The sequence below is a fragment of the Syngnathoides biaculeatus genome, chromosome 7 (genome assembly GCF_019802595.1).
Source record: "Syngnathoides biaculeatus isolate LvHL_M chromosome 7, ASM1980259v1, whole genome shotgun sequence".
Lineage (NCBI taxonomy): Eukaryota > Metazoa > Chordata > Actinopteri > Syngnathiformes > Syngnathidae > Syngnathoides > Syngnathoides biaculeatus.
Window position 1 is genome coordinate 7,001,270 of NC_084646.1, and position 27,833 is coordinate 7,029,102.

Genomic DNA, 27,833 nt, shown 5'->3' on the forward strand with positions numbered 1-27,833 from the left:
CGCCCGGAAGGGCGCTCAAAAATTGTCCATTTTCGATTAATTATAAACGAAAACGTTGTCCTCGCTCGGGGCTGCGACTAACCGGACGACACCTTCCCCCAGGGCTCTTAGCTTCCCGAAAGTTCAAATTGTATAGCGCGCGCGCGCGCTGAGGGTGAGTTTTCCGAGCATACCCAAAGTGCACGCAGCAACCGGAAACCGTCATATGTAAGCAGCCAAGAAGAAGGCGACGATGCACTTTACGCAGACGTCGAAAGAGAAGCAGTTGCGGTTGTCGCTCGTCGTGTTCGACAGACAGCGACAGCAGACAAGAATCATGAATCGATACGCGTCGCGACAAGTTTATATATCGTACTGACGAGTCAACTAGGCACGTGGCTCGTTGGTCTAGGGGTATGATTCTCGCTTCGGGTGCGAGAGGTCCCGGGTTCAAATCCCGGACGAGCCCAAACTTTTGAATTCTTCCCCGCGAGACGAGCTCATTCCCGATTGGTTGCCGTCGCGAATATTTCGTTCAACCGGCGGATTCGCTTCCCGCTTTCACACACAAATTTATGGCATTATCTTAAAAGGAATAAAAAGTCACTATTACAGGTCTTTGTATTTAATTTATATTATTTATATATTATATATCACATACAACCCTATATAAACTTTTTTTACTTAATCAAAAAGGAACCGAACCGCACACAGCATATATCAACTCTAATTTATAAAACAATGCGGATAACATCCTGTCAGATGGCTCGTTGGTCTAGGGGTATGATTCTCGCTTTGGGTGCGAGAGGTCCCGGGTTCAAATCCCGGACGAGCCCGCTTTTTTTTTGGGGGGGGGGGTAAAAATTACATCCACGAATATTGATTTCAAAATGTGGTCGGTAATCCCAACAACCCCCGCCCGACGTTCAAATCGACACAGTTAGCCACAGTTGCGTTGGGGGGGAGGCGGGGGGGGGGTTGGGACCAGCGACCCGCCCACACAATACACACGCACACACACACGCGCTAACAAAGAAAAGCTGTGCTGCTTTCTTTCATAAACTAAAACATATCTCAGCGCCAGGCACCCTCTCTCACGGATGATTATATTGAATTGAATTCTTCTCCACAAGCCTGCTGTGAGTATTTTATTTTATTATTTTTTTCCCAGTTTGAAATCAAGATAAAAGCAACTTTCCGTTGCCTTTGTAAAAACATCCATCACAAAGATAATCCTTTGCCTCCATCCATTTTTTTTTGGTTCCACGAGACCTTAATATTTAAAAAAAAAACACTTTAAATAATTGTAAACTTGTTCATAATTTGGAATAATTTTTAACATGTAAAAATCATTTACAAATATCATTATTAAAGTGTGTATACATTTTTATAGACACCCTATATATATAAATATATATAAAATGTTAACCACTGGATAGTTTTATCCAATGGTTCATGTCATGGTTCAAACTTTCCCCCCCACATATTTAACCTAAAATTATAAAAATGTACTTTATTTACATATTTTACACATTTTTTTTATTTGATAGATGCAATGAAGTTAGTTTGCATATTTTTATCATATACATTAGAAAAATAAAGTTAAATGAGTGTTTCAGACATCATTTACAGCAAGGGTGTCAAATTCATTTTTCTCGCGGACCACATCATGGTTTCGGTTTCCCTCACCGGGCCGTTATGACTGTCCAACAATACAAATATTTAATCGTCTCATCGTGTTTACAGCATCAATTTATGATCTACTTTTGGAATCAGAAATCAAGGGTCATGTATTTTTCAACTATTCGTGTTTGGTAACACAAAAATGCTTGTAATATCTCAACTTTTTATCATTTTTTTGAATTTTTTGGTACAAATTTTTACAAGATTAATTGAAATTGACACTCACAAAAATGCTTGTAATATTTCAACTTTATCATTTTTGATGAATGACAATTTGAAAATTTTCTACAAATTTTTACAATTGAAATTGACACTCAGACAAAAATGCTTGAAATATCTCAACTTGATCATTTATAATGCATGACAATTTAAAACTTTTATACAAATTTTTACAAGAATAATTGAAATTGACAAAAATGCTTGTAATATCTCAACTTGATCATTTATGACGCATGACAATTTGAAATTTTTGTTCAATTTTTTACAATTGACACAAAAATGCTTGTAAGATCTCAATTTTATAATTTATGATGCATGACAATTTGAACATTTTCTACCAATTTTTACAATAATTAAAATTGACTCACAAAAATGCTTGTAATATCTCAACTTTATCATTTTTGATGCATGACAATTCGAAATTTTCTACACATTTTTACAAGAATAATTCAAATTGACACTCACACAAAAATGCTTTAATATCTCCACTTTATTATTTATGATGCATGACAATTTCAAATTTTTGAACACATTTTTACAAGGACAACTGAAATTGACACTCTAGATTTGGCATCGCGGGTCACCGAGAATCATCATGTGGGGGGCCAGATCTGGACCCCGGGCCTTGAGTTTGACACCTGTGATTTACAGTATTAGGGAGTGCTCGTGGACTTAATGCCAACATCCTCCCTGGTCATAAAAGTGTCAAAATATGTAAATGACTGTACGAGTAAACAATAAAGAAGAAAATTAGACAGAGCACTTTGAAAGTATGAGAAATAAAAGATGAACTCGCACCCCAGGCAGAGGCGTGTCCAGGAGGGGGCCGGGGGTCCTCTCCATGGTGCTGTGCGGCGAGGGCGACTGCGGCGTTTGCCTGCTGGCCTTCTCCCGGACCGAGCGCGTCCCTCGGCTGCTGCACTGCCGCCACACCTTCTGCCAGGCCTGCCTGGAGTCCATGGCGGCGCCTCTGTCGGCCGGGGGCGTCGGGTCACCGCTGAGCGTGCGCTGCCCGCTGTGTCGCCGCGTCACGTGCCTGGGGCGGGGGCTCGGCCCGCGGGAGGCGCTGCGGGTGGACGGCGAGCGCTGGGAGCGCATCCCGAGCGACCGGGAAGATCAAGACCGAGTGGAGGCCTCGCCTCGAGCGGAACGGTACCGATTGGATGACCTCTTTGTAAAACGATGCATTGAATGCTGACAGATGATTTCGCAATGTTTGGAAAAAATTGGCGGTGGGAGGATGCTTCCACGTGATTGGCTACGTCGAACCTGAACTGAAAACCAGAAGCAAAACTAGTTTGGGGGGGGGGGGTGGCAGTTGCTTTTTTTTTTAATTTAAGGCGCAGGGTGTTGCTTTCAGTTGGAAAATTTTTACCGACAAGTCCAGTCACATCCTATTTATTTTGTTAGGGGAGTACCGTACTTGGCAGTCCGGCCCCATTAGTGCTGCGCTACCGTGTTACTGCCGTGTCTCAAGTGATTTTTACCGGTATGTTTATTTTTTGAACTGGCCCTGTTAGCGGCATTAGCACTAGCATGTCACTAGTGTTAGCGCGATGTTTAACGGGCGTGGTCACAAAACGCTCCAAAACAACCCTGAACACCTCTTGTGGTCTCTCAGCAATTCCTCCAGGAACAAGCTCAAGTTCCGCTCCTTCTTCCGCAAGTTTACGCTGACCAAGAGACCCCGAGAGAGGATCGTGACCACCAGCAACGTGTAAGTCGGAACCCGCCCGGACAAAATGGTTGGAAAGGAAAATACTGGATACATTTGAACTCTTTCGCATTTTAAGGGAGATGAAATCCTGGCGCAGGCTCTCCAGCCAAGAGACGTTATGAACCCCCACCGACGACATTTCTTCTGAGCTTGTTTCTCCCAGCTGCTGCTCGGGGATTTAGTCCGACTGGGACTAATAATACACACCGGGACCACCTCCAGAACAGATGGCCTCCCCCATTGTTGAAGGAACACTAAATAAACATCTTTTTCCATTAATGACGCCAAAGTAGCAGTAGAGAGTATTTACTTTTGTTCGATCTGTTCTGGTAGAATTAAACGCAGCGTTACAGGACAGGAACTGCGTTTAAGACATCAGACCTCCGTCGATCTGTGAATTCCCTGAACACTAAATAAATGATCCTTTTTGCTGCGAAAGCCACAAACGCCCCGTTTATGACGACCAAGGGAGTTTTGACAGTACTGAATCGTGCGTTTTGCCCGTACCATACGATGACGCGTTTGAGGAATGTCGCCGCTTCACGGCAAAGTGCCGACGTCACACGACAGAAGCGTGCGACAAAAGACCCGCTGAAGCATGAAAGGGGATTATGACGAGCTTTCATCCAGCAGCTGGCGACGAGTCGGCCTCGGGAGGATATGAAAATACCAGATTGTCACTTTCTTTAAAATGCAGACAAACAAGCACGAGATTAAAAAGACTGCCTGGAGAATCAAGTCTCGGTTTTTTGGGTCACAGTTGACGATGCAAATTTGGGCCACGCGAGTTTCCCGGCGGGGACAGCGCGAGAAATCCGTTTATTGGCAATCCGGTTTGGCGTGGACTTGTTGGAACAAGTCGGACCGTCAGCCTGCGAAATTCACACTGAGTAACTGTGACAGTTTGGCTTAAAAGGTTTTTTGTGTCAACTGACGCTAACGAATTTGGTTTCGACTACGATCGGCGCCAAAGTCAGGGCCAAGATTTGGATTCTGGACAGAGGGTTGGACTCTGGACAAAGACGTGGTTAGAAGTCGAGACCAAGAAAAAAAACTCGACTCCAGACCAAAGTCAGGGACAAATGATCTAGATAAAATCTGTTCCCAAGCGTGGACAAGTCTGGTTGAATATCTAGAATAAAGTCGGGACCGGGATCGGGACCAAAGTTCTAGTTCAGGTCTGCCTGAATGAGCACAGAGTCGTGTGATGTTTGGCAATAAGACATGTTTAATAGAGACATGCTCTGTACAGTTAGTGCGAGGAGAGCCGTGGTCCCGCCCCCTCGGTCGGTGCGCAAGCAGCACTACAATGCACACAAACGTTGACATATGGACACCGGGGTTCCGAGTCACCAGCAATAAATACAAAGAACCATCTGCAGAATCAAACAATTATAATAAATGAAAGTGCTCATCCAACAGTAAGGCTGTGTTGTGTCTTACATTCCTGTTGTAAAAGAAGGAATATGAAATGATAAGCAGCAAAGTGTCCGAAGGGTCCAGTGTCGAGGGGTCGCCCCCTGTCTTTCAAGTTTTAAATTGATAAAAACCTTTTAAAATAAAATTCAAACATTCCATTTTAAAACATTTTGCTCCCCCCCACCACAAAAAACAACAAAAAATATACAGCGGAACATCTAAGATAGTAAATTCTGGACCCTAAGACTGGACAAAAGTCTGAATAGGATCCGCTTAAGAGTCTGAACCGAGAATTGGAGCAATGTCAAGATCTGGACCAAAGGTTCGACCAAGGTGTGGACAAAAGTCTTGCAAAATGTCTGAATCAAGATCTGCTTAAAGGTCTGGACCGAGATATTGCTCAAAAGGTTCTACCTAGATCAGGACCATAACATGGAGCAACATCTGAAGTGATGCTCAGACAGAAATCTGGACCAAACTGGATAAGATCTGGCTCAGGGTCTGGAGCATTGCCTTGACACAAGTCTAGACCAAGATCTGGAGACAAAGGTCAAGATCTGGGTAAAAATCTGGACCGAGATTTTAAACAACTTGATCAAGATCATGTCTGGACATTGGTCGGATTTCAGGTTTTGTTTGGCAATAGTCTGGATCGGGATCTATACACAAGTCTGGATCCAGATCTGAAAAAAAAAAAAAAAATTAAAATGGAAAAAGATCTGAACTAAAGTCTGGACCAAACCCTAGATAAGATCTGGCTCAAGGTCTGGAGCATCGCCTTGACACAAGTCCAGACCAAGATCTGGAGACAAATGTCAAGATCTGGGTAAAAATCTGGACCGAGATTTTAAACAACTCAACCAAGATCTGAGATCATGTCTGGAAAAAGATCTGAACCAAAGTCTGGGCAAATGTCGGGTCCAAAGTTTGGCGCCAGCGGGCGCTAATTATTTTCTGCGTCACAAAAACACCAAAAGAACAGACAACCCCACGTTAATCATTTGCTACTCGCTCATCCGAGCCCCGTTGGAGTCTATTACAAGAGTTAGAATTCCAAAACCGCTTTGCCGTCAGCCTGTTAACGAGCATTTGGACCACATCCCTAATTGGACTCAAGAGGTTTCCCCACTGTAGACGCTTCCTTGCTGCGGTCCAAACACTTTACGAGGCGCATCTTGGCCTTCGCGTCGACACTCCTATTTACGCGCGTCCCAGAACGCATCAGTGACAACGCCCGAATGCCGCGTGGACACAAAGCACAAAGTGATACACACACGAGTTACGCATAAGAACAACGGCAAGTCCAACAATTGTGTGTGTGTGTGTGTGATGTTACCTGACGCATGCATTGACAGTCCGTAAGACGTTAAAAGGCTCTTAACGGGGACGTCTGTCTTAAAGTTAGGGGCTCCAAACATGGAGAGAGAGAGAGAGAGAGAGAGAGACAATTGTCCCCGAATATAAAAAAAAATACAAAAACAAAAGCATGGAGAGGACTTGATCATCGGGACAAAAAAAAAAAAAAAAAAAGCTCGTTTGTAAACTTGTGTTTTTTTTTGTTTTTTTTTTTTGGCAGCTTCAGTGTTGACATATTGCTCTCGGGAAGCACTGACCAGCAGCCGGGATGTTAACCGATAGGAAGCCACAACAATAATAAGCGTGTCGGAGGGTGGGGTCGGGGGTCAGGGCATGGGAGGTCAGAGGGGGGTGAGGGGGGCACGATGGCCGCCAGCTACTAATGCTAGCGGCTAACAGGAGCAGCCAGCCTCGCTCGTCTGCTGCTCCGGAGCTTTGTCCAGCTTGATGTCGATCACTGGAGGCCGTCGTCAAGGAAACTGAACTTTCATCATGGGGCAAACATCGTCAGTTCGATAATTATACCATCCATTTTCTTTGCCGCTTATCCTCACGAGGGACGTCGGGAGTTCTGGAGCCTATCCCAGCTGTTTACAGGCAGACGCCCTGCAATTGGCTGCCCGGCATAACGAGACAAGCAGCCGCACACACAATCACACCTTGGGGCAATTTAGAGCGTCCAATTAATGTTGCGTGTTTTTGGGATGTGGGAGGAAACCGGAAAACCCACGCAGACACGGGGAGAACATGCTAATTCCACACATGCCGGGCCGCGATCGAACCCGGGTCCTCAGAACTATGAGGCCAACACTTTTACCACCAGATCCACTGTGCCGCCATAACAATACCGGTTAAAAAAAAAAGAAAAAGTGGATTTATGCCAAGACAGGTTATCTGGTCAAATTAAGCTTTCACAAGTCAAGAAATGAGGGTTTCAATTTTGGGTTTCGAAACTGGATCTGGTTTGATTGAAATGAGGATCGCAACATATGGTCAGGGTCTCAAATTAGGCATTAGGATTATAAACCATGGTTTCAAATTCAAATTTATAATCACTGTTTCAAACATCATAGTATTTCCAAAGAGGTTTACGGATTTAAAGAAGGGTTGGGGCCTCAAATTAGGGTTAAGATTCAAGGGAGGCTGTGACATTAGGGTTTCAAAGTACCGTAATTCCCGGCCTACAGAGTGCACCTGGTTCTAAGAATCAAAGACGGTACACAGAGAGCTTAAGGCTAGCGCCGGTGTGCTAATGCTAATACTAACGCCGCGCTAACAGGAAAAAAAAACACTGGTAAAAATCGCTAAGACACGGCGGCAATGCGCCAGCAGGCCCGGGCCGGTAAAAGTCACTTCCTCGGCACATATATTCCACCGGTTTCACTCTTACCTTTTCAGCTTGAGTGCCCCCTTACAGCCATTAGGAAAAAAAAAAATGCACAAATTTGCCGCATCACCGCATAAACCGCAGGGTTGAAAGCGTGTGGAAAAAAAGTCACGGGTTATAGGCCCGAAAATACGGTACATTTTATAGTTTGCAAGTCAGGGTTTCAAGGTCATGGTTAGGGTTTTAAAGTTGGGGCCTCAAACAAGAAAAAAAAAAAAAAAAAAAAAAAAAAAAAAGGATACTGCCTTGTTTGCCGGGCTCCTGCGCGCTCTCGATGCCGGGGAGGGAGGAAGCCACGCGGCGGAACAGCTGCAAGAAAAAGCAGGCGTTCAAAACATTCGGTGTGATTCACCCAAATGATGAAAAACAACACTTTTTGCAATCAAGGACGCTTGAAATTCATTCAGATGCTTCGAATAAGACAGGTAATAGCACAGTACTGTGCTGTAGAAAAATACGCAGTAAAACATAGCCAGGTAAGTAGTAGACATCATAATAATAATAATAATCATCGTCTATAAACATTGAATTACGGCAACTTCTTAAGTCAGCACCTTTAACAACAAAAAACCCCAATTCATGCCGTTTAGAATTCCATCCACTCATTTTCTTTTGTCACTTATCCTCACAAGGGTCGCGGGGAGTGGTGGAGCCTATCCCAACTGTCAACGCACAAGAGGAGGCGGTGTACACCCTGAACTGGTCGCCAGTCAATTGCAGGGCACAGAGTGACAACCAGCCACAGTCACAAGCACAAGCACACCTAGGGGCAATTTAGAGTGTCCAATTAATGGATGTGGGTGCCCGGAGAAAACCCACGCACGCACGGGGAGAACATGCAAAGTCCACACAGGCAGGGCCCGGGATTGAACCCGGGACCTCAGGACTGCGAGGCAAACTCTTTACGTGCCGCCCTGTTTAGAATTGCACTGGAATTATTATTATTTTTGTTTAAATTTACATTGCACTGGGCTGGTATATTTCCCTGAACCCGGTTTTGGGATTGCTCCCGACAAGAGACAAAAATAAAAAAAAAAAAAAAAAAAAAAAGGGAATGTCTGCACGAGTGTATTATACTGCCTCCGGTGGCCAAGGCGAGCACAGTTTCCATTTTTCTTCCGACGACGAGGTCGCGTTTCACCTGTTTGACGTTGTGGCCGGTCTTGGCGCTGGTCTCGATGAACATGACGCTGAGCTCTTTAGCCCGCTGCTCGCCTTCCTCGATGCTGATTTGCCTGCGGGGTGGACACAGGAAGTGACAAAGTCCAAAGCGGGAACCGGGAAGAGACTCCGGTGTCAGGGCACAGCGCAACACTCTGATTCGCAACTGTGTCAAGATCCACTTTTTTATGTTTGACAAGTTTTCACGTCTTAAAAAGAATTTGAAAAATGATCTTCTTTGTAACACTTTCAAAAGTAGGGTTTTAAAACTATTTCAAATCAAGGCTTCGACCCAAGGTTGGGGTTTCAGGACAGGTTTGTGGTTTCTAATTAGCCTTCCAAAACAGGGTTAGGGTTCCAAGATAGGATTTCATCCGGGTCTTGGGATTTAGATCGGGATTTAAAAACTGGGTTGGGGTTTCAAAAGTATGGCAGTAAATGAGGGCTGGAAATGATGAGCGTGGGTTTCAAGCTTTGCTTCGGTCAAGGGTTAGGATTTCAAAATAAGGTTCGGTTTCAAGTTTGGATTCATGGTTTCCAGTTCGGGTTTTAAGGACTGCTTACGGTTTCAAATAAGCATTGCGAATGAGGTCTGCAAAGCGGGGTTCGGGTTTTAAGTTTTTAAATAAATAACAGCTGTGACAACGATGTCTTATTTCCTCTGGGAAACAACGATGAAATTCATATCTTTATGTAACGGCGGCACCTGAGCGTCGCGGCTTCAGCGTGCGGGCGCCGCAACTGAAGCGACGACAAGGCTCGCTCGTCGTCGCCGTCGTCGTCACAGATGAGATTGCGTAACACCGGTCCAAAAATACACGAGGTCCGTTTCCCCTCCCGGTCGGCAGCACGCACCTCTTGTCCGCCAGGTCCGTTTTGTTGCCCACCAGCATGATGATGACGTCGCTCCCCCTCTCCGTCCGCACGTCGTCGATCCATTTGGACGTCTGCTGGAAGGAATTCACGTCTGTCGAGAGAAGGCCACGCGTTAAGATCATACTTCATGTACGTACATAAATAGACAAACAAACCAAATTAAAAAAATAAAAAAAAAAAAAACATTCTGGAGTCGTTTTACTCCTCCCACAAACAATTTTTTTATGGGCCAGTCAGAATTTAGTCACGTTGCACCTCTTTAGTTTAGTACCGTGTTGTGCCACAACATGCCCCACTGACACGAAATGTAGGATTTTTCGTATGTTTTTAATTTTTAAAAAAGGCAGATGGAATGGACCCATCTGTTTTTTTTTTTTAACCACAAAACATGATTTTGACCTATATGGCTTTTTGTAACTCCCGCCGTGAAAATCCTCTCGAGGGATTTGTTTTCGAGAAGAACCAGGAAGTGACGTACAGGGCGGGAGTGCACTCAGGCGGCCGCGTCTGTTTCTATCAGTTTTACCTGCGGGAAGGTAGCTCCTTGTTCCTTCGTGTTAGCCAAAATGCCGGCTTGTTGCATTGCTGGATATTGCTCGAACACTTGTGAGGATGGATTCACCCTTCATAAGTTTCCAAGAGACCGGCTTCGTCGTGAAAAATGGATTGCACGGGTGCAAAGGACGAGAACTTCGTGGGTTCCAAATGACGGGTATAGCAGGTGTGTATAGACCTACCTAAAAAAAAAAATAATAGTTTGTGGTGGACCACGTAATCTTCCTCCGCGAGCGACCGTACGTGGCTGAGTACGCTACAAACTGTCATCCAAACTGTCGGGGACTCGGTTGTTAGTTAGAAGTGATCCGCATATCATCTAAATATGGCTCGAAACAACAGGGTAATATTGCTCCGGCACGACGCGGGTTGTTATTGTGAATTCGAACGGACCTCGAAAAAACCCGGAAATAACGAGTGCGGCCCGACCAGCTGATTCACGACGCCCGTTGTTATCGTTTATAACGCAGCCTCTGTACGCAGATGTGTCCTGATAGCTACATTTGTAATGGGAAATACTGATTCGGTTTTCGAACAAATCCCTTCTCTAACCACCTGCTGGAAAGGATTGTGGTCCAGAACCGAGGTTGTACCGTACAATGTTTAATAATCTTTTGTTCCATGTCAGTTTTAGAGTCAATTTCAGCTGGGAGTGAGAACTTCTTGAAGCAAGCACTCTTTTCCTCTATTTGGAAAACTGCAGGCGAGGGTCTTTTCATTTCCTAAATGATTGTTAAACAATACAATCAAATTATTTGACAGCGAAAGTGTCAACCAGTGCTCAAAAATACTTTAAGAAGTTTGTTTCCATAAGTTTAAGTGTGTGCCTGTAACCCATGTAGTCCCATTTTTACAACCCACAATGCTGTGCGTGTCCATATTTATATGTGAGGAAGTTACTTGTGATGTCGTAGACGACCACGGCCACCGTGGAGTCGCGTATGTAGCTCGGGATGAGGCTCCTGAAGCGCTCTTGGCCCGCGGTGTCCCACAGCTGCAGCCGCACCTGAAGGTTCGGGCGCCAACAAGACGTCCACGCCGAGCGGGTTTAATGCCACACAACGTCACAAAATGGGGACTTCGTGTCACCGACTTACCGTTCGGTCCTCCAGGTACATGGTTTTCGACAGGAAGTCAATTCCGATTGTTGCCTTGTTTAAAGGAGAGCAGAAAATCAGTATGAGAGCTCATTAGAAGGGTTACAAAATTTCAGTAATGTTCAAAATACAGTAAATTATGGAAATTCGTTGTGAATTTTTGAACGAGTTGGGTCACGGGAAGAAGTGATATTAAATATTTGTTTCCGATAAAAATGCATTTTTCAAACAAAATTTTAAAACTTGATAAAAAAGTTTCACTTTCGCTGTTAAATTATTATGCTTTTAAATTGAATTACCAGAATTCGCGGCCTACAGAGCGCACCAGGTTATAAGCCTCACCCAGTACATTTGTAAAGGAAATACCATTGGGTACATACAGAGGCCGCAGCCGTGTAAAAGCCGCAAGTGCCCACATTGAAACAGGAGACATTTACAAAGAAAGACGGTACACAGAGAGTTTAAGGCTAGTGCCGCTGCGCTAATGGTAACGCTAGCGACGCTGCGCTAATAGGGCCGGTTTAAAAAACAAACAAAAAAAAAAACCATACAGGTAAAAATCTCTGAGACACGGCAGTAACACGCTAGCGCAGCACTAACAGGACCGGACTGGTAAAAGTCACTTCCTCGGCACATATATTCCGCCGATCTCACTCTTACCTTTTCCGTAATTTCCGGCCTATGAGCCGCGACTTTTTTCACACGCTTTCAACACGGCCGCAAGGGGGCACTCAAGCGGGAAAGGTAAGTGTGAGACCGGTGGAATATATGTGCCGGGGAAGTGACTTTTACCGGTTCGGCCCTGTTACTGTTGTGTCTCAGTGATTTTTCCAGTATGTTTTATTTTATTTTTTTTTTTAAACCGGCCCTGTTAGCGCGGCGCTAGCGTTTAAACTCCCTGTGTACCATCTTTCTTGGTAAATATCTCGTGTTTCAATGTCGGTTTCAATGCGGGCACTTGCGGCTTTTACATGGCCGCGGCGCATGTATGTACCAAATGGTATTTTCTTTACAAATGTACTTGGTGAGGCTTATAACCAGGTACACTCTGTAGACCGGGAATTACGGTATACCCGCAAAAAAAGAAAAGACACAGGAAGTCATCCATTCTGGCCCGAAGTGGTCATTTTGGGCTCATGTTGGCCATTTCCAGGGCTCCTTCAAACACTAACTCGTCATAGTTTCAGTTTATGATTATTTTTTCGTGCAGTATCATTCTGCAGGAGCGCACTGTTCTGCGACGAGGCAGATGGCTTTGTGTTCCTTGTTGGCGGCGTGTTCACAGCGCGTTGCCAAGCGCGCGGCTTCCCCCTGCTATGATGTCCTCAGGTGATCTTGCCCAAAATAAAATGCCCATATTTACATTTTCAAATGAGAGTACTTAAAATCTGCTCAGCCTCAAACTGTCGCCAACATAACAGCTTTGTCACCCGTACAGGCCACTTTTTAATAAATTGCATTTTTGAAATTCTTTACTGTTAAAAAGGCAAGTATAAATGTAAGTGTAAATGCTGTATCTATTTGTGAATTTGAGTGCGTATGGCACAGGTGTCAAACTCAAGGCCCGGGGGCCAGGTCCGGCCCGCCGCATGATTTTATGTGGCCCGCGAAGGCAAATCATGTGTGTCAACTTCCATTATTTTTGTTCAAATCTGTAATCCTGTATTTCAAAGTGTCATATCAGAAATAACGTCGAGACACCCCTGGTTGCATGGCTTTCACCTGGACTGAGGATTGAAGTGGAAGTCAGCGAATGACTGTTGCGCTAGCTGTCGTGAGCTCAGGTTTGCGGGCTAATTCAGGGGTCGGGAACCTTTCGACAGAGAGCCATAAATGCCAAATATTTTAAAATGTAATTTCAAAAGAGCCATGCAATATTTTGAAAACTAAATACAGTTGTATTTGCGTATTTATGTAAGACCCACACTTTGAGTACAATAAAAAAGTGTCTGAATTCTTTTAAATCACATTGTTACGCAGTTGCTAACCAATAATGACAAAAGCTCTTCGTACCATCAATGCGACTTCCGATGCTTCATACGTCGTTAGTTTAAGCTTCACGCAGGCGTTGAGACTTCCATCCATTAATCGTGAACGTAATTCAAATTGATTTGCACAGTGGCGAATAGTTCTTGCCGACAAAGGCGTGTCTTTTATTCGTTTGATTATCTTGTCTTTATGCGAAGTTGTTGAAATGTTGACTGGCAACATCGAGTACGAATGCGTCGGCGTACTCCCCATCTGTGAATTTCGACACGCAGCAAAACAGACTCTCCATTCTTGTTCAAACCTTCACTGGTACTCGTATTTTTTTCTTTGAGCGACCTTTGTCAAATAAAAAACGTTTCCAAAATGAGTTGCTAACTGTTACTCGGCCTGGGCCTCGCTTGTGGAAAAATGTGTGTGAATGATTATTAGGTGTTTCTTTTGCTTGCATTTATTCAATAAAACGATTAAAAGTACACCGCCGGTGGTCTGCTATATTAAAATAGCTCACAATGATTCTGCTTCCTTGTGTTGGCGATCGTAGACGCCATGTCCCGTGAGTCAGTTCAGTTTTGCAGAAGACGCACTGCAATTTTTTTTGTTTTGTTTTTACATGTCAGAAATAGAAAGATGCACCTAAAATTCGGTGTGTAAAAAACAAAGATTTGAGGCAGAGATTTTGCTTTGTCTTTTTTTTGTAATAAAATTATTTGATTAAACGTTAGAGCCCTATTTTAAGGCTTTTTTTATTTTTCTTAAATTAAATTATTTGAATAAATGTTGGAGCCGTTTTAAGACTTAAAAAAAATTAAATTAAATAATTTGATTAAATGTTAGAGCCCTATTTTAAGTCTTTTTTTTTTTTTTTTTTAATTACTGCCATAGTTTGAAGGTGTGAAATATCAAGACGTCCAGTGAAGTAAATTGACATTTACTGAAATAACTTTTTTGGGCGCTCGGCTTCCAAAATTCGTTTGTTGCTGAAGGTTTTTGGGATGTTGTGTTGGTGGGTCTGCGGCGGTGCAGGCGGGCGCCCATTTGCAAAATCAGCAGCGCCGTCACGCGCTCGTTTCCTTGGCGATGCCGGCGACCGGCGCGGGCCGAACCGGGCGGGCCGGCCCGGTGACAAAAAGTCATTTGTACTCGGTTTTAATTTGCACAAATGGTTATTTCGATGCCGCGGGGGCCACTAAAATCGCCGCACGACAACGTAAATCACGTTTACACGAAAAGGAGCCATTTGACGGGAATATTTTGAGTCAAAGGGTTTTGGGTTCCTTTTGGCCCAGATGTTAAAAATAGAAATCACCACACAGACGGCTACATGAACACATTAGATGCTTGTAAATTTTTAACGATGCCTTTTTAAATGATTAACGAGGACGTGTCGTCAGGCAGGCTGGCTCCAGGCCCGTGGACAAAAGAACCACGCGCAGATTTCAACTATTGTTCCTCCATTTTGTCATTGAATTTGTAGATTTTACCTTGACGAGCGTTTGGAAAATCATTTTGTGCAAGTTAAGTCCGAATAATGCTCATAACATGAAAAGAGAGAATGTTGAGAATCACTTTGAAGGAAAAAAAATGTTTAAAGCGTAGCACTGCTTTATTTGTGATTAAGCAGGCAAAAATGTACCCCTCCCCCCAAGTAGACAGTGTATGCCAAAGCCATATCTAATCTTTGGTGCCATCTTGTGGCATCTTGGCAAAGGTACTTCCAAGGAATACCTTGTGCCGTATCGACCTCGTGCACGTGTCGTCACAATTTTCACGGCGCCATATTGCCGGTCAACCAGAGCTGCTTGACATTGAACCGGAGGAGAATATTTACAATACCCGAGAGCTGTTGTGCTGTTGGTTATCACGACAGACGAAACAGATATTCAAAGACGTCATTCACCTGAAAAGACCAGAAAATATCGATGGATTTCGGCAATTAAAACGTGATGGATGGCGCCCAACCAAAATACGCACAAGCCTGTGTAGGAATTATTCCTCTAAATCTCAAATTACCAAAAAGTATTTATAATGCCAAGTTGGCTCATTTGAGAACAATGCGTTTAAAAAAAACTGTTGCAGAGGTTTACGGAGGTTAATGTGTGGCCGCAATACGCTTCTGTGTACGGAGGGGACGACTCCCTGGCCTAAATTTTTTTCCCCCAATCATAGTTAATCAACGCGAGTTTGTGTAAAACCAGGGGTGCTTTTTTTTAAAATATTGGTATTTGTATTGAATACTAGCTGAATAGATCGATGGATTCCAGCAAAGGTTAACGTGTCGCCGAACAAACTTCTGCGTTTAGGTGTCGTCAAAACCGTCACTATGTGGGATTTATTCCCGACGAGAACAGATCCACCAACAAAGTATTTGTAAGCATTCAGACTTTTATACGCTTTCAAACTTTTCTGTGTAAATCTCAACGACTTACTCGCCGGATCCATGTGTCGATCCAGTTGTCCAAGACAAGCGGGAGCGAATTAATAGTCCAATTTCTTATCGGCGAAAACATTGATTTCGGCATTAAATACGGGTCCTCTATGTTGAGTTTGTTTAATTTTTTCTCGTTTATTTTCACCTTCTAAATGTCTGACGGTATCGGACAAGACTGTGGGCGTCGTGCTATAAGACATATTTGTGAGTCGTCTCCAACCGACTTGGCATTGAGCAATGCTTAGCTTGACCGGCAATATGGCGACGTAAACAAAAGTCACGTGATTTTATGACGTAGGTGCACGAGCGCTATACTTGACAAATGAGCGACAAAATGATAAATATTTAGCGTTTTCAATTACTGCATTTGAGCAGAACGTGGATTCCAACGTTGATGACTCGTTGTGACAATGTAACATTTATGAAAGCAGAGTTATCACTTTTTGGTCACTACTACTATTGGGAGTCAAGGTCCACATAAAGTCCCCAAAGCAGGTTTTGGACATTTCCAAAGGCCCTTCAAAAAAATGAATCTGACCTTGACATTTTGTCCCGATTCCTACCTCCTTTCCATCCACGTAAACAAGACAGAACGACTCAAACTTGCAAAACATTTGCGATAGCGTGCGGGCGCACTTGGGCAGCAAAATGACGACGGCCCCGCCTGAGTGCTGAGCTGCCGCAGTGCCTCGCTTCCTCCCCGCTGAGACTTTTTAGTTACAGAAGACGCCCGCCCGTGCCTCCGTTTTTCTCGGACTCGCCAAAGTCGAGTCCAGCAGCCCAGTGTGTCACGACTCATCTTTCTTCGATGCCTGGCCTCCAAATCTACCGCCGCTTTCCCTTTTAAGGAATCAAAGTGAAGCCTTCGCTAATCCTCCGACCGAGGACACATTTAGAACTGTTTTTATCAAAACTCCAAGGTCCTCAAATGTTTTGATGTCTGCTATTAAATTCATCACCTGCTGGTCTGCCGTTCAAGACCTTGTCCGAATAAAAACATGATGAAATACAGTAGAACCATTACAATAATTGTAATACTGACTGGAAATTTAATGGAAGCGAAAGAGGAATAAAGGCAAATTCAGATTCACATCCATGCATCCCCAAAATAGCTGCTGTACTTGTAGGGACTGTTGGGGATAATTCACCGGAGGAGTTTGGAGCCCACTTTATATTCCTTTAAAATTTGAATTATAAACAGGGGGATATCGGCGGCTCGCTTCACGAGTGTGCGGTGCAGCAGGCGCCATTACTCCTGCTTTCTGGCCATCTGGCACATGTGCAGAATGTATGAAATGGGAAATAAATAAAAATGTTCACTGAAGCTGAAGTGGGGCAAAAAAAGGACAAAAGTTTGTTCTATTTTAACGCTCTGAGTTTTTTTTCAAATGTCTAACAAAGTCCGGTAATTTCTAGCCTATAAACCGCGACTTTTTACACATGCTTTCATCCCTGCGGCTTATGCTGTGATGCGGCTAATTTGTGCATTTTTTTTTTAATGGCCGCTAGGGGGCACTCGAGGGGAAAAGGTAAAAATGAGTGAGAATTAATGCGGCGAGGAAGTGACTTTTACCGGTATGTTTTTTTTTTTTTTTTTTTAAGCCGACCCTGTTACCGCCTCGCTAGCGTTAGCACCGTGCTAGCATGTTGCTGCTGTGTTACTGCCGTGTCTCAGTGATTTAAATATGGTTTTTTTTAACCGGCCCTGTTAGTGCTGCGCTAGTGTTAGCGCTGTGCTAGCGTGTTGCTGCTGCGTTAGTGCCGTGTCTCCGGAATTTTTACCGGTATGTTTTTTTTTTTTTTTTTTTAACCGGCCCCGTTAGCGCCCCGCTAGCGTCTTGCTGCTGTTTAGCTGACATGCAGTTTTTTTTTTTTTTTAATATATAACCAGGTGTGCTCTGGAGGCCGGAAATTATGGAAATGTGAAAAATCTTTATCCCTTGAGAACTTAGTGGCAAGTGTAGGAGAAGGTTGTAATATCTAATATTACTAAATGGTTTTAATATGTGTAAAAAAAAAACAAAACGTTAATTTACTCCAATAGTTGTTAAACATATAGCAAAAATGTCACATTTTTAGCCATTTTTTTTTGTCCCCCAGAAAAAAAACACCATGATAATACTTTGGTTAAAAACATTCCCCTAAAAAAAATTTCTGGGGGGTCTTGAACAGATTAACTGCTATTTAATAGATAAAGTTGACCGAAGGAATGACTGATTAAATTCCTAATACCAGCTAACACAATACATGGAAATATAACATAAAAAAACAACATTTTTTAAAAAGTCATGAAGGTGTAAACTGACACTTTGATACTACACTGTGCCAAGTGTGACAGCATTCTATTTTGACCTTAATCCCAATTTGGTGCACCACAATAGTGACATTATTAAACAGAACGCTCTATGATGTGAAATTATTAAAACAGCAGATGCAATCGAGCCAGCATCCACTTGTCCTGCCCACCTAAAAGCACAAAAAGTGAGCAGGGTGAGGAATGAACTCCGTGACTTCACCATTTGCGGCATCACTTTCCCTTCACAATGACCGGTGACTCCATTATTTATCCAAAAGCATTCAGGTCAGCCGCAGACCAGAGGCTAACGTGCTCGTTCAGATGAAAGTCATGATTCCTAACATTTGAAAATATGTCCCGAAAACTGCACAATTGTCATGGAATGAAATCCTGTTGCTTCGTAATAGCCTGCATACGCCACGTGAACAACAAAACGAGGCTTTGTGAGGTTTATTTTTAACGCATTTTGAGGTGCGTAGAAGGTGTGAGTGGAAGTGAAGGTGGTTTTAAGTTTTTTTTTTTTTACCTGGTACGTGCTGTCAAAGCTGTCGTACATGAAGCGCGTGATCAGCGACGTCTTTCCCACTGCAAGAGAAGAAGTCATTAATAGCGAAGACTGTAAAGTTCTCATGTGAAAAATGTAAAACAGTTCTCAGGTGTCTTAACACCACACATTTCACCCGCTTTTTCTATCCTGGCTTTTTTTTTTTTTTTTTTTTTGGGGGGGGGTCCTCATTTGTCTCACACAAATGAGCCACTATAGATCCCGCACACTCTACCCCACAGGGAAATATGCGGCTGCACGGTTCGATGGCTAAAGATTCAGGAATCGTTATGTAGCTAATAATTAAAAAAAAGACACCGGAGCTCATTTAACGTCTGCTCGACGGCGCTTTGATCATCAAATAGCGGGCGGACCACAATCAACGGTTGCTTATGCATCCGTTTCCTTTCGCTTACCAGAGGACGGGTTGCAGGGGCAAAACTGAAAGGTCAAGTGTCATGCCTATAAACATTCTAAAATAGATATTGTAATGAAAAATACATATAACATTATTCACTTCAATGTCCATACGAAAAAATAAATATGAGCGGAGAGCGCGTCATCCATGCGCAAAGTTGCAGAAGTCTCATTTGACAACATCCAAGTGGTCGCCATATTTGCTGCATCTTCTGTCTGTGATGTCACACAGGGACATTTGCCATTGAAAACACGCTGTGCCACCTACTATGGCAGACGAACAACAGAGATATTCGGATTTTTCCCGACACCCCTTCAGACACGGAAGCTCTTTTCGAAGAAGAGAACATCTCACAACCGAGTGAAGTGACCGGGGCAATATTACTCTATCGTTTCGAGCCATATTTAGATGATATGCGGATGTCGGCCAAACCACCTCCTTGCCCGATCCACCTCCACGGCGGCAATGAACAGCTGCGCCCGCGGCTGCCAGCGATAACGCCGGCCGCGAGACCGCAGCCAAACAACCTCCCTGTCCAATCTACTTCCACGGCGGTGATAAACAATGCCGCCCGCGGCCGCGAGCGACGACGACACCCTGGCCAAAACGCCTCCCCATCCAATTCACCTCCGCGGCGGAGATGACCCTACACGACAACAATCCACCCCAACGGCGCGATTCCGCCGATCACAGCTTTGGCCGGGGTGCCAGATCAATACATTTACCACCCCTAATTTACAGATTACGTGATCCCCCCCTCCGACTATTACTTTTTTTTTTTTTTTTTAGTAGCTATATATACACACACCAACGTGTCATTTGGAACCCACGAAGCTCTCGTCCTTTGCAACCGTAAAATCAACTTTTCACGACGAACCGGCTATTTTGGAAAAGTATGAAGAGCGAATTCATCCTCCCGAGTGTTCGAGCAATATCCGGCAATGCAACGAGCCGGCATTTTGGCTAACACGAAGGAACAAAGAGCTACCTTCCCGCGGGTAAAACTAATAGAAACATACGAGCCTGCCGAGCGCGCTACTGCCCTGTACGTCACTTGCTGCTTCTTCTCAATAACTTAGCATTTCATGACAGTGGACCTTTCAGCAGAGAAGGAAAGTTTTGCTCTCCTTAGCCACTTCATGCAACTCCTGCAGAGCGGATAACTGCTTGGTCATTGTTAAATGGTCTGTATTCATGAGCAAATTCAGTATTCACTATGCATTCATGGCGCTATCATAAACTACCAGTTGCCATCATCTAATCCCCTGACACAAACGCTGCCCAAAGGGATCGCGTTTGCTCGACTTGCAAAGTCTTTTTAGGACTCATCACCACCATCATCATCAACCTCTAATGAGCTCCGTTGTGTACGCAAAGACTTTTAATCAAGGAGTCTAATTACGCCGCCGGCTGTGCATGTCTGCCAGGCGCAATGTGATTACATAGATAATGATCATTCTAATGATGCCGCGCTAATTTTTTTTTTCTTTTACATCAACGCCTCATCTGAGTTGACTTTAGATAACGCAGCAGCCAATCTGGCATGATTGCTTTCAGCGTTAGTAAGCAATGAAGCTCTGCCTAATGTTAGATTCGACTAGAAATTACGTACAGTATAAAAATACTAGACTTGCCCACACCATGGCAACTAAACCCTAACCTAACCTTAAAATGTAGCTAATATAGATGAGATTATCGGGTAATTTAGGAGCTTACTAAAGAACTATTGACAACATTACCCAGATAAACTAACTGAACACGTGAGAATCTCAGCTTCGGACTTCTGAGCTATCTGAAAACGGGAACGAGCAAGAAAATTAGCGAGCGAACTCGTAAAGGTTAACTTTCCAAATAAGTGACAAAAATAGTTGCGGAATTTCTGAGCTAAATTAGCAAATGACAAACGAGTCAGCTAACATCTGAGCGAAAAAAAAACAACTATTGACAACTGTGAGTCAAACAAAATTTTGTGACAAACTTGCCAGCAAACTGAACAAGTGAAAAACTACCATAATTTCCGGCCTACAAGCCGCGACTTTTTTCACATGCTGCGGTTTATGTGCCGATGCTAATTTGTGCATTTTTTCTGACGGCCGCAAGGGAGCACTCAAGTGGAAAAGGTAAGAATGAGATTGGTGGAATATATGTGCAGAGGAAGTGACTCTTACCAGCCCTTTTAGCGCTAGCGTTAGCGCTGTACTGGCGTGTTGCTGCTGTCTTAAGGGCGTGTCTCAGTGATATTTACTGGTAAATTTTATTTTTTGAACTGCCCCTGTTAGCATTAGCGTTAGGGCTAGCATTAGCGTGGCGCTAGCGCTTTGGAAATATCTTGTGTTTCAATGTGGGCACTTGCGGCTTTTACACAGCTGCAGCGTATGTATGTACCAAATGGTGTTTCCTTTACAAACACAAAAACAAATACACGGTGAGGCTTGTAACCAGGTGCGCTCTGTAGGCCGGGAATTACAGTACTCAGCTAACTGAAAGATTTACTAGTGAGTCAACTGAACACATGGGAAAATATCTCACCTTTGAGGTAACTGAACAATTGACTCGTGACATAATAGCCAGCTAACCTGTGAGATAACCAGCAACTAGTAAAAACGCAAGCTAGCTAACTGAAAAAGTATTGGGCCTCTGATGTTGCTACTATTTTACAGGATCTCTGTGTTGAGGAGTCTTGCTTGTGTGTCGCCATCCACAAGGAGTGAGTGAGGACAAAGTCATCCCGGTTATATAAAGCAGCCGCATCGCCGAAAGTCTTAAAGCAGACGTTTTCCCATTTATTCCACACGCCGGCAAACAAATGGCACCGTTTTCTCGCGCAAAATGGCCCTGAGGTCACGTCCACCGATGCACACCGGCCTCCCATAAGCGTTGACGTATGTTACAGATCTTAATAGGCGAGGATACCCGGGCAGCGAGCGCTCCGAGCTAATGAGGCGTCGGTGCGGCACAACCGGAGGGCCAATTAGCGGGGAAAAATCAAACACCTGCTGATACTGCTCCATGGGCTGCAATCTTAGCAGCAGCGGAACACCAACCGGGAAGATCGATTTTACGCAACGCATTTATGCAACACACGCAGGCTGTGGGATCATTTCCCCATTCCCGACTGCCTTATTGTTTTACTCAATAGAGATTCTTACAGATACAATAGATTTCATACACAAGTCAAATGGGAATTTATGTTTTAACCACTCCCCAGCTGTCACATATTTACATAGTACTGTTAACGTCAGCTGATTTACCTCAAATATTGAACAAATACATATTTTAACACCACTGCTTGAAGTATATTTTTACAAAATGAAATCTTTGTGCTATCTATACTTCACGTACAAGCTAGCCAGCTAGCCTGTGAGCTAACGTGCCAACGACCGAGGGACAAAATTCGCTGCCTAACCAGACTGTGAGCAAACCGAAAAAGTGACAAACAGACCAGCTAACTTTGGAGCTACTTGAAGGAGTAACTAGCAACAAAACTAGCCAGCAAAGTTCTGAGCTCACTGAATGAATGATGAACTACAAAACTGGAAAAAGTAGCCAGTGATAAAACTAATGGGCGGGCAAATTGGAAGCTAACTTGACAACTTTTGACAAATCTACCAGCTAACCTTTGAGCTAACTAAAAAAAAGTAAAATACCCAGCTAACTTGTAAAATAAGTACACTTCTACAAAATTAAATCTTTGTGCTATCTATACCACTCATGCGAATCCTACACATACAAACTAGCCAGCTAGCCAGTGAGCTAACGTGCCAACGACCATGGGATAAAACTTGCTGCCTAACAAGACTGTGAGCAAACCAAAAAAAGTGACAAACAGACCAGCTAACTTCTGAGCTACTTGAAGGAATTACAAGCAACAAAACTCGCCAGTGAACTTCTGAGCTCACTGAATGAATGATAAACTACCAAACTGGATAAAGTGGCCAGTGGTAAAACTAGTAAATTGGAAGCTAATTTGACCACTTTTGACAAACCTACCAGCTAACTTTTGAGCTCACTGGAAAAGTAACAAAATACCCAGCTAACATTTAATTGGTGACAAAAGTAGCTCGTTATCTTCTCAGCAAACTCATGGAGTGAGAACACCCCCCGCTGAGTTGTGTGCCAACTTGACAAGTAACTAGTGACAAACCCGATACCAGTGACAAAACAAGCCAGCTAAATAGCCAGCCAAAGCGAGACAAAAACTTGTCAGCTAACTGAGCAAGTGACAAACTTGCCAGACACCCTGAACAAGTAACTGGTTACAAAACTAGCCAGCTAACTAGGGGGAACGTCACTCGGCTAGCACATGCTCACAACAACACCTGTTCAAGGCAAACATTGACAAATTTACCAGTAGCTTCTGAATAATGGACTAACATGTTCCACTAAGGCAAACAAATCCATTTCAACTCCTTTGTGGGCTAATGGAGATTTGTAACTGTAGGCCAAAGATGAAAGAAACACAGAAACACACACACACACACGTGTGTGTACATATTGAGGTCACAATAACAAATGCAGCTAGGTGTGACCCCGTGCTAGCCTCATTGTGTTTGCCTCAGGAAAGCAGACAGGAGGTCGTTATGACAAAACACACTTTTTGTTATTATACAGACAATTAGATTCATCCTCCAGACAGACCGTAAGCACAAAATGTCTCCAAAAACCCATGCCTGGAAAAAAAATGAATTGAATGGCCAATGGTAGAAACATACATGGCGCATGAAGAGGAGCACAGCGTCCGGGCACCATCTTAGGTTGTTTCATAAAGAGCACAGAAAAACTGGAAACTAGCTAGCTAAATTGAGGTAACTGAACAATTAACTGGGAACTAAACCAGCACTTTAGCCTGTGAGCTAACTGAACTAGTGACTAAACTCGCCTGCTAACTTGTGAGCTATCTTAAGTCAGAAACTATGCAGCGAAATCCGAACAGTTGGGAGTTTTTCTTCTTCTGCTTTTTTAGGTATGTTCTACAGAATTTCGTGGGGGTAAGTGAGTTAGCGAATGGGTGGGCGACAGGGATAGCGAATTACCAAAAAAAAAAAAAAAAAAAGTTACTAATTGCCGAGAGATGTCACCAAAATGGTGACAAAGGCCATTTTATTATATGTACGGACTAAATGAAACATGGTGAGCAACAAGCTGACACAAGATGGCGCCAAATCAACACATTCAAATTAGACATGGCTTTGGCCCGAGCTGTCACATAATCCATCCGCCTCGCCTTGTTTTGAAAATCGTGCTGAATCACTGAAGCAATATGCAGCACTGCAAGGTCCGCTGGCTGCTCTCAGGCATCAATCAAAGAGTGTGCGTGCGTGCAGGAAGTGTGCCCTACTAACATTTCCTCACCGCACAAAACGATAACGCTAGGCTACGTGTTTAATAAGCATATTGAAAGCAGTTTGGGCATGTATTCCATATCTGTTATCCAATCTAAAAAAAAAAAATAAATAAAATCAACGTTACAGTACTCTCTTTGTCCCTAAAAGTTTTAAGTATTCAGCACAGTGGACAAAATTTCATGATTTCTAAGTGGGAGAACTTGCAATATAGCAGGGTGTTCAAATACTTGTTTTTGTCACTGTACATGAGCTCGTCGCTGGAGCGCCGTTAACCTTTCGCCCGGCATCAGGTCCTGATTTCCTAAGTGAGGAAGGCAGGGAGCGGAATATCTCGCCCACCCGTTGTGGTGATTCCGTTTAAAACTTAATGACCGGGCAAATCTCCTTTGACCTTTTAACTGATGGAGGCTGCTCCCCGGACACTTGCGACGTGATGAAAATTCCCAAATTATAAAATGCTAAAAAAATTAATCCTTTCCAAGTACTGGAGCATAGAAAAACTACAGACTACAAAAAATATACTTACAACATGCATGTGCAGAAGACAAACCACATTGAGTCAGCCAAGCAGTACTAGAGTAAGCTAGCAACAGTCAATCAGTTCATTTTCCGAGCCGCTTATTCTCACAAGTGTCGTGAGAGTGCTGGAGTCTATCCGTATGTTCGCAAACTTACCTTCAACGTGGCAAAAATTTAACGTGAAACCAGTGAGTGAAATTTGACGCTGGCCCCGTTGGCGCACTAGTTTAAATCCTGACCAGATGCAAATCATGCATGTAAAAACATTTAACTACATATTTAATCGAGATCCATCCATATATTTGGACATTTGATTTTTTTTTTTTCCATGCCTTTGTTGGGTGGTTGTCTTTTTAATACTTTTTCTTTAAATAGAGGACATCGAGGCGGCACGGTGGCTCAGCTGGAAAGCGTTGGCCTCCCAGTTCTGAGGTCTCAGCTTCAATCCCAGACCCACCTGTGTAGAGTTAGCATGTTCTCCCCATGCCTACGTGAGTTTCCTCCCATATCCCAAAAACATGTAACATTATTTGGACACTTTCAATTGCCCCTAGTTGTCTGCCTCGATGTGCCCTGCAATTGGCTGGCGACCAGTTCAGGGTGTACCCTGCCCCCTGCCCGTTGACAGCTGGGATAGGCTCCAGCTTTCCACACGACCCTTGTGAGGATAAGCAGCTAAGAAAATGGATGGATGGATAGAGGACATTTCGTAGCCTCGACTAATTCCCCCACGTTCCGGTCCGCCGGAGTGTTGGGATAAAATGATCCAGTCGGAAATGCCGGGATTCACCGGCTGCAATTTCAGCTCGCAAGCGCGTCAAGCTGGCGGCTGCCACACTTCAGCTTGGACAAATGGAGTCCGGTCAACCGCGTGGAAAAACACTTCAAATGTGCCTCGAGAGAAGTCCGGCTCAAACTAGTTCGCTACATTCATGAGTCACTAAGAAAAGTTAACATTTTATGACAAATTGTCAGAAATCAGAGCAATTTAAAGGGTTTGAGAGGTCCAAAAAATGGGGCTCATTTCAAATTATTCGATTAATCATCCATCCATCCATTTTCTTTGCTGCTTATCCTCACAAGGGTCTCAGAGACTGCTGGAGCCTATCCCAGCTCTCAACTGGCAGGAGACGGTGCACACCCTGAACTGGTTGCCAGCCAATCGCATGGCATATAGAGACAAACAGTCGCATTCACAATCACACCTCGGGGCAATTTAGAGTGTCCAATTAATGTTGCGTGTTTTTGGGACGTGGGAGGAAACCGGAGTCCCCGGAGAAAACCCACACAGGCACGGGGGAGAACATGCAAACTCCACACAGGCGGGGCCGGGATTGAACTGGGGACCTCAGAACTGTGAGGCCAAGTCTTTACCAACTGACTCAACGTGCCGCCACCTTAATATATATTTTACGATAATACAGCGGTAGTGCGTCGTCAGTAGATCCAAATCACAGTTCTGACGTTGCGGGCTTCGAAGTCGCGTGCCACATTAATAGAGCGCTGTCTCACACATCCCAGATACATCTTTAATAATTAATAGTTTTGTTTTTATAAACAATCTAGATTCCATCGGTGTGAATCTGAACATTTGGTGGTCGACCAGTCCAACCAGTACCAGTAAACTTGGTACTCATTGATAATTAGTATTTCCAATATTTGAAAAAATTAAAACGTTTGGGGGGGTGACCCGAGTCATCTTTAACAACCCCCCCCGTCCAAGTTTGTAACAAATAGTTTTTGGCTAGTGTAAATACTTTTGGGTGACGAGATGACGTCAGAGTGGGAAAGTTGGGAGGACGAAACAAGGACCTGAAGGAAGGAAGCTGCGTAACAGAGGGTCCATTTTGGATCCTGGCAAACAACCCCCATTTTTGTATGTAAACCCTTTTATTCGGGCGAACGTGACTTCTTCAACGCCGAACCAAAAACACCCCCGCCCCTCAAATTCTCCCACGGTGCGTCAGACAACTTCAGTCCGTCCACCGCGTCACACTTGACCTCCATTTTGGCTCGCCGACGAGTGAATGACAACTCTTGAAATGGTTCGTTTGCCTCAAAGAGTCGCCTTTAGTGTGTACTAAAGCAAAAAAATTAAAAATGGAAAAAAAAAAAATCACTGCATTTAAAGACTCGTTAACGACAACACACGCTTGAATTTCGATGTTAGCTTCGAAGAGACGAAATAGTAACTTGGTGACCGGGCAGGTACATCGGCATCACATGACACCCTCCCCCGCCCCCCCTTTCCAAAAAAATAAAAAAATAAATCCCGAACTTTCCCCACAAAACGCCAAAAAAAAAACGTTACATCTTACCGCTCTGCTCCCCGAGAAAGACGAGTTTGAATTTCCTTAAAGGGTTCCCGAAGTCGCCGGTCACGGACATGTTTGACGGCGGCCGGTGGACGCCGGAGGAAGGATTCTTCTCGGCGCTGCCGGACGCTGATGAAGATGCTTGAGGGAGGGGGGGGGGCAGCCCAAAAAAAAAAAAACCAAAACGAAAAAAAAAAAACCAAAGGCGGAGGTTGTCGCACAGACTCGCCACTTCCTCACTAACCTCTCGCTTTGGTTCTTTATGTCTCTCTTGCGCGCTCTCTTCGCTGACTTTGTGACGGGGACAAGTCGCCGCAAACTCGCCCCGGAACGAATGCTTGCCGGGTGCTGATGTTTGGTGGGATTGGGTGGGTGAGATTTGTGCGCATGCGCAGTCTCCGAAGTTTCCCGAAGGAGCTCAGAGCCGAAGGGGGGCGGAATGACGTCATAGCGAGTGGCGTCAATGTTACCAGTTGAGGTTTAAAAATCGATGATTCGGGACAACTGTATTTCATTTTAATACATTGTTA

The 27,833-nt window shown here is 44.0% G+C and overlaps 2 protein-coding genes and 2 non-coding genes across 4 annotated transcripts; 3 read left to right on the forward strand and 1 right to left on the reverse strand.

Moving 5' to 3' along the window:
* The first annotated feature begins 376 nt into the window (after positions 1-376).
* Positions 377-448, forward strand: trnap-cgg (transfer RNA proline (anticodon CGG)). The gene has a single exon. It is a non-coding gene; the product is annotated as a tRNA-Pro (tRNA).
* Positions 449-743: 295 nt separating this feature from the next.
* Positions 744-815, forward strand: trnap-ugg (transfer RNA proline (anticodon UGG)). Its single transcript has one exon. It is a non-coding gene; the product is annotated as a tRNA-Pro (tRNA).
* A 163-nt stretch (positions 816-978) lies between these two features.
* im:7152348 (uncharacterized protein LOC559250 homolog) lies at positions 979-5,495 on the forward strand. Its single transcript, XM_061825335.1, has 4 exons — positions 979-1,118; positions 2,685-3,033; positions 3,503-3,598; positions 3,675-5,495. The coding sequence occupies exons 2-4, from the start codon at positions 2,723-2,725 to the stop codon at positions 3,718-3,720; spliced, it is 453 nt and encodes a 150-aa protein (XP_061681319.1). The 5' UTR covers positions 979-1,118; positions 2,685-2,722; the 3' UTR covers positions 3,721-5,495.
* rab6ba (RAB6B, member RAS oncogene family a) lies at positions 4,807-27,677 on the reverse strand. The gene is made up of 8 exons (XM_061825337.1): positions 27,307-27,677; positions 18,689-18,747; positions 11,450-11,503; positions 11,253-11,358; positions 9,777-9,888; positions 8,902-8,995; positions 8,003-8,069; positions 4,807-6,830 (listed from the first exon to the last, which is right to left on the reverse strand). Exons 1-8 carry the CDS (start codon positions 27,374-27,376, stop codon positions 6,766-6,768), a joined length of 627 nt encoding a protein of 208 aa, XP_061681321.1. The 5' UTR covers positions 27,377-27,677; the 3' UTR covers positions 4,807-6,765.
* Positions 27,678-27,833: the final 156 nt, after the last annotated feature.

Bases quoted from the DNA above. Each gene is read 5' to 3' on its own strand.
- im:7152348 (XM_061825335.1), top strand. From the start codon at position 2,723: ATGGTGCTGTGCGGCGAGGGCGACTGCGGCGTTTGCCTGCTGGCCTTC. The intron at 3,034-3,502 runs GTACCGATTGGA...GTGGTCTCTCAG, and splicing joins GCCTCGCCTCGAGCGGAACG to CAATTCCTCCAGGAACAAGC. The intron at 3,599-3,674 runs GTAAGTCGGAAC...TCGCATTTTAAG, and splicing joins ATCGTGACCACCAGCAACGT to GGAGATGAAATCCTGGCGCA.
- rab6ba (XM_061825337.1), bottom strand. From the start codon at position 27,376: ATGTCCGTGACCGGCGACTTCGGGAACCCTTTAAGGAAATTCAAACTC. The intron at 18,748-27,306 runs GTAAGATGTAAC...CTTCTCTTGCAG, and splicing joins CTTTCTCGGGGAGCAGAGCG to TGGGAAAGACGTCGCTGATC. The intron at 6,831-8,002 runs GTATCCTTTTTT...GACGGCCTCCAG, and splicing joins GGAGCCCGGCAAACAAGGCA to TGATCGACATCAAGCTGGAC.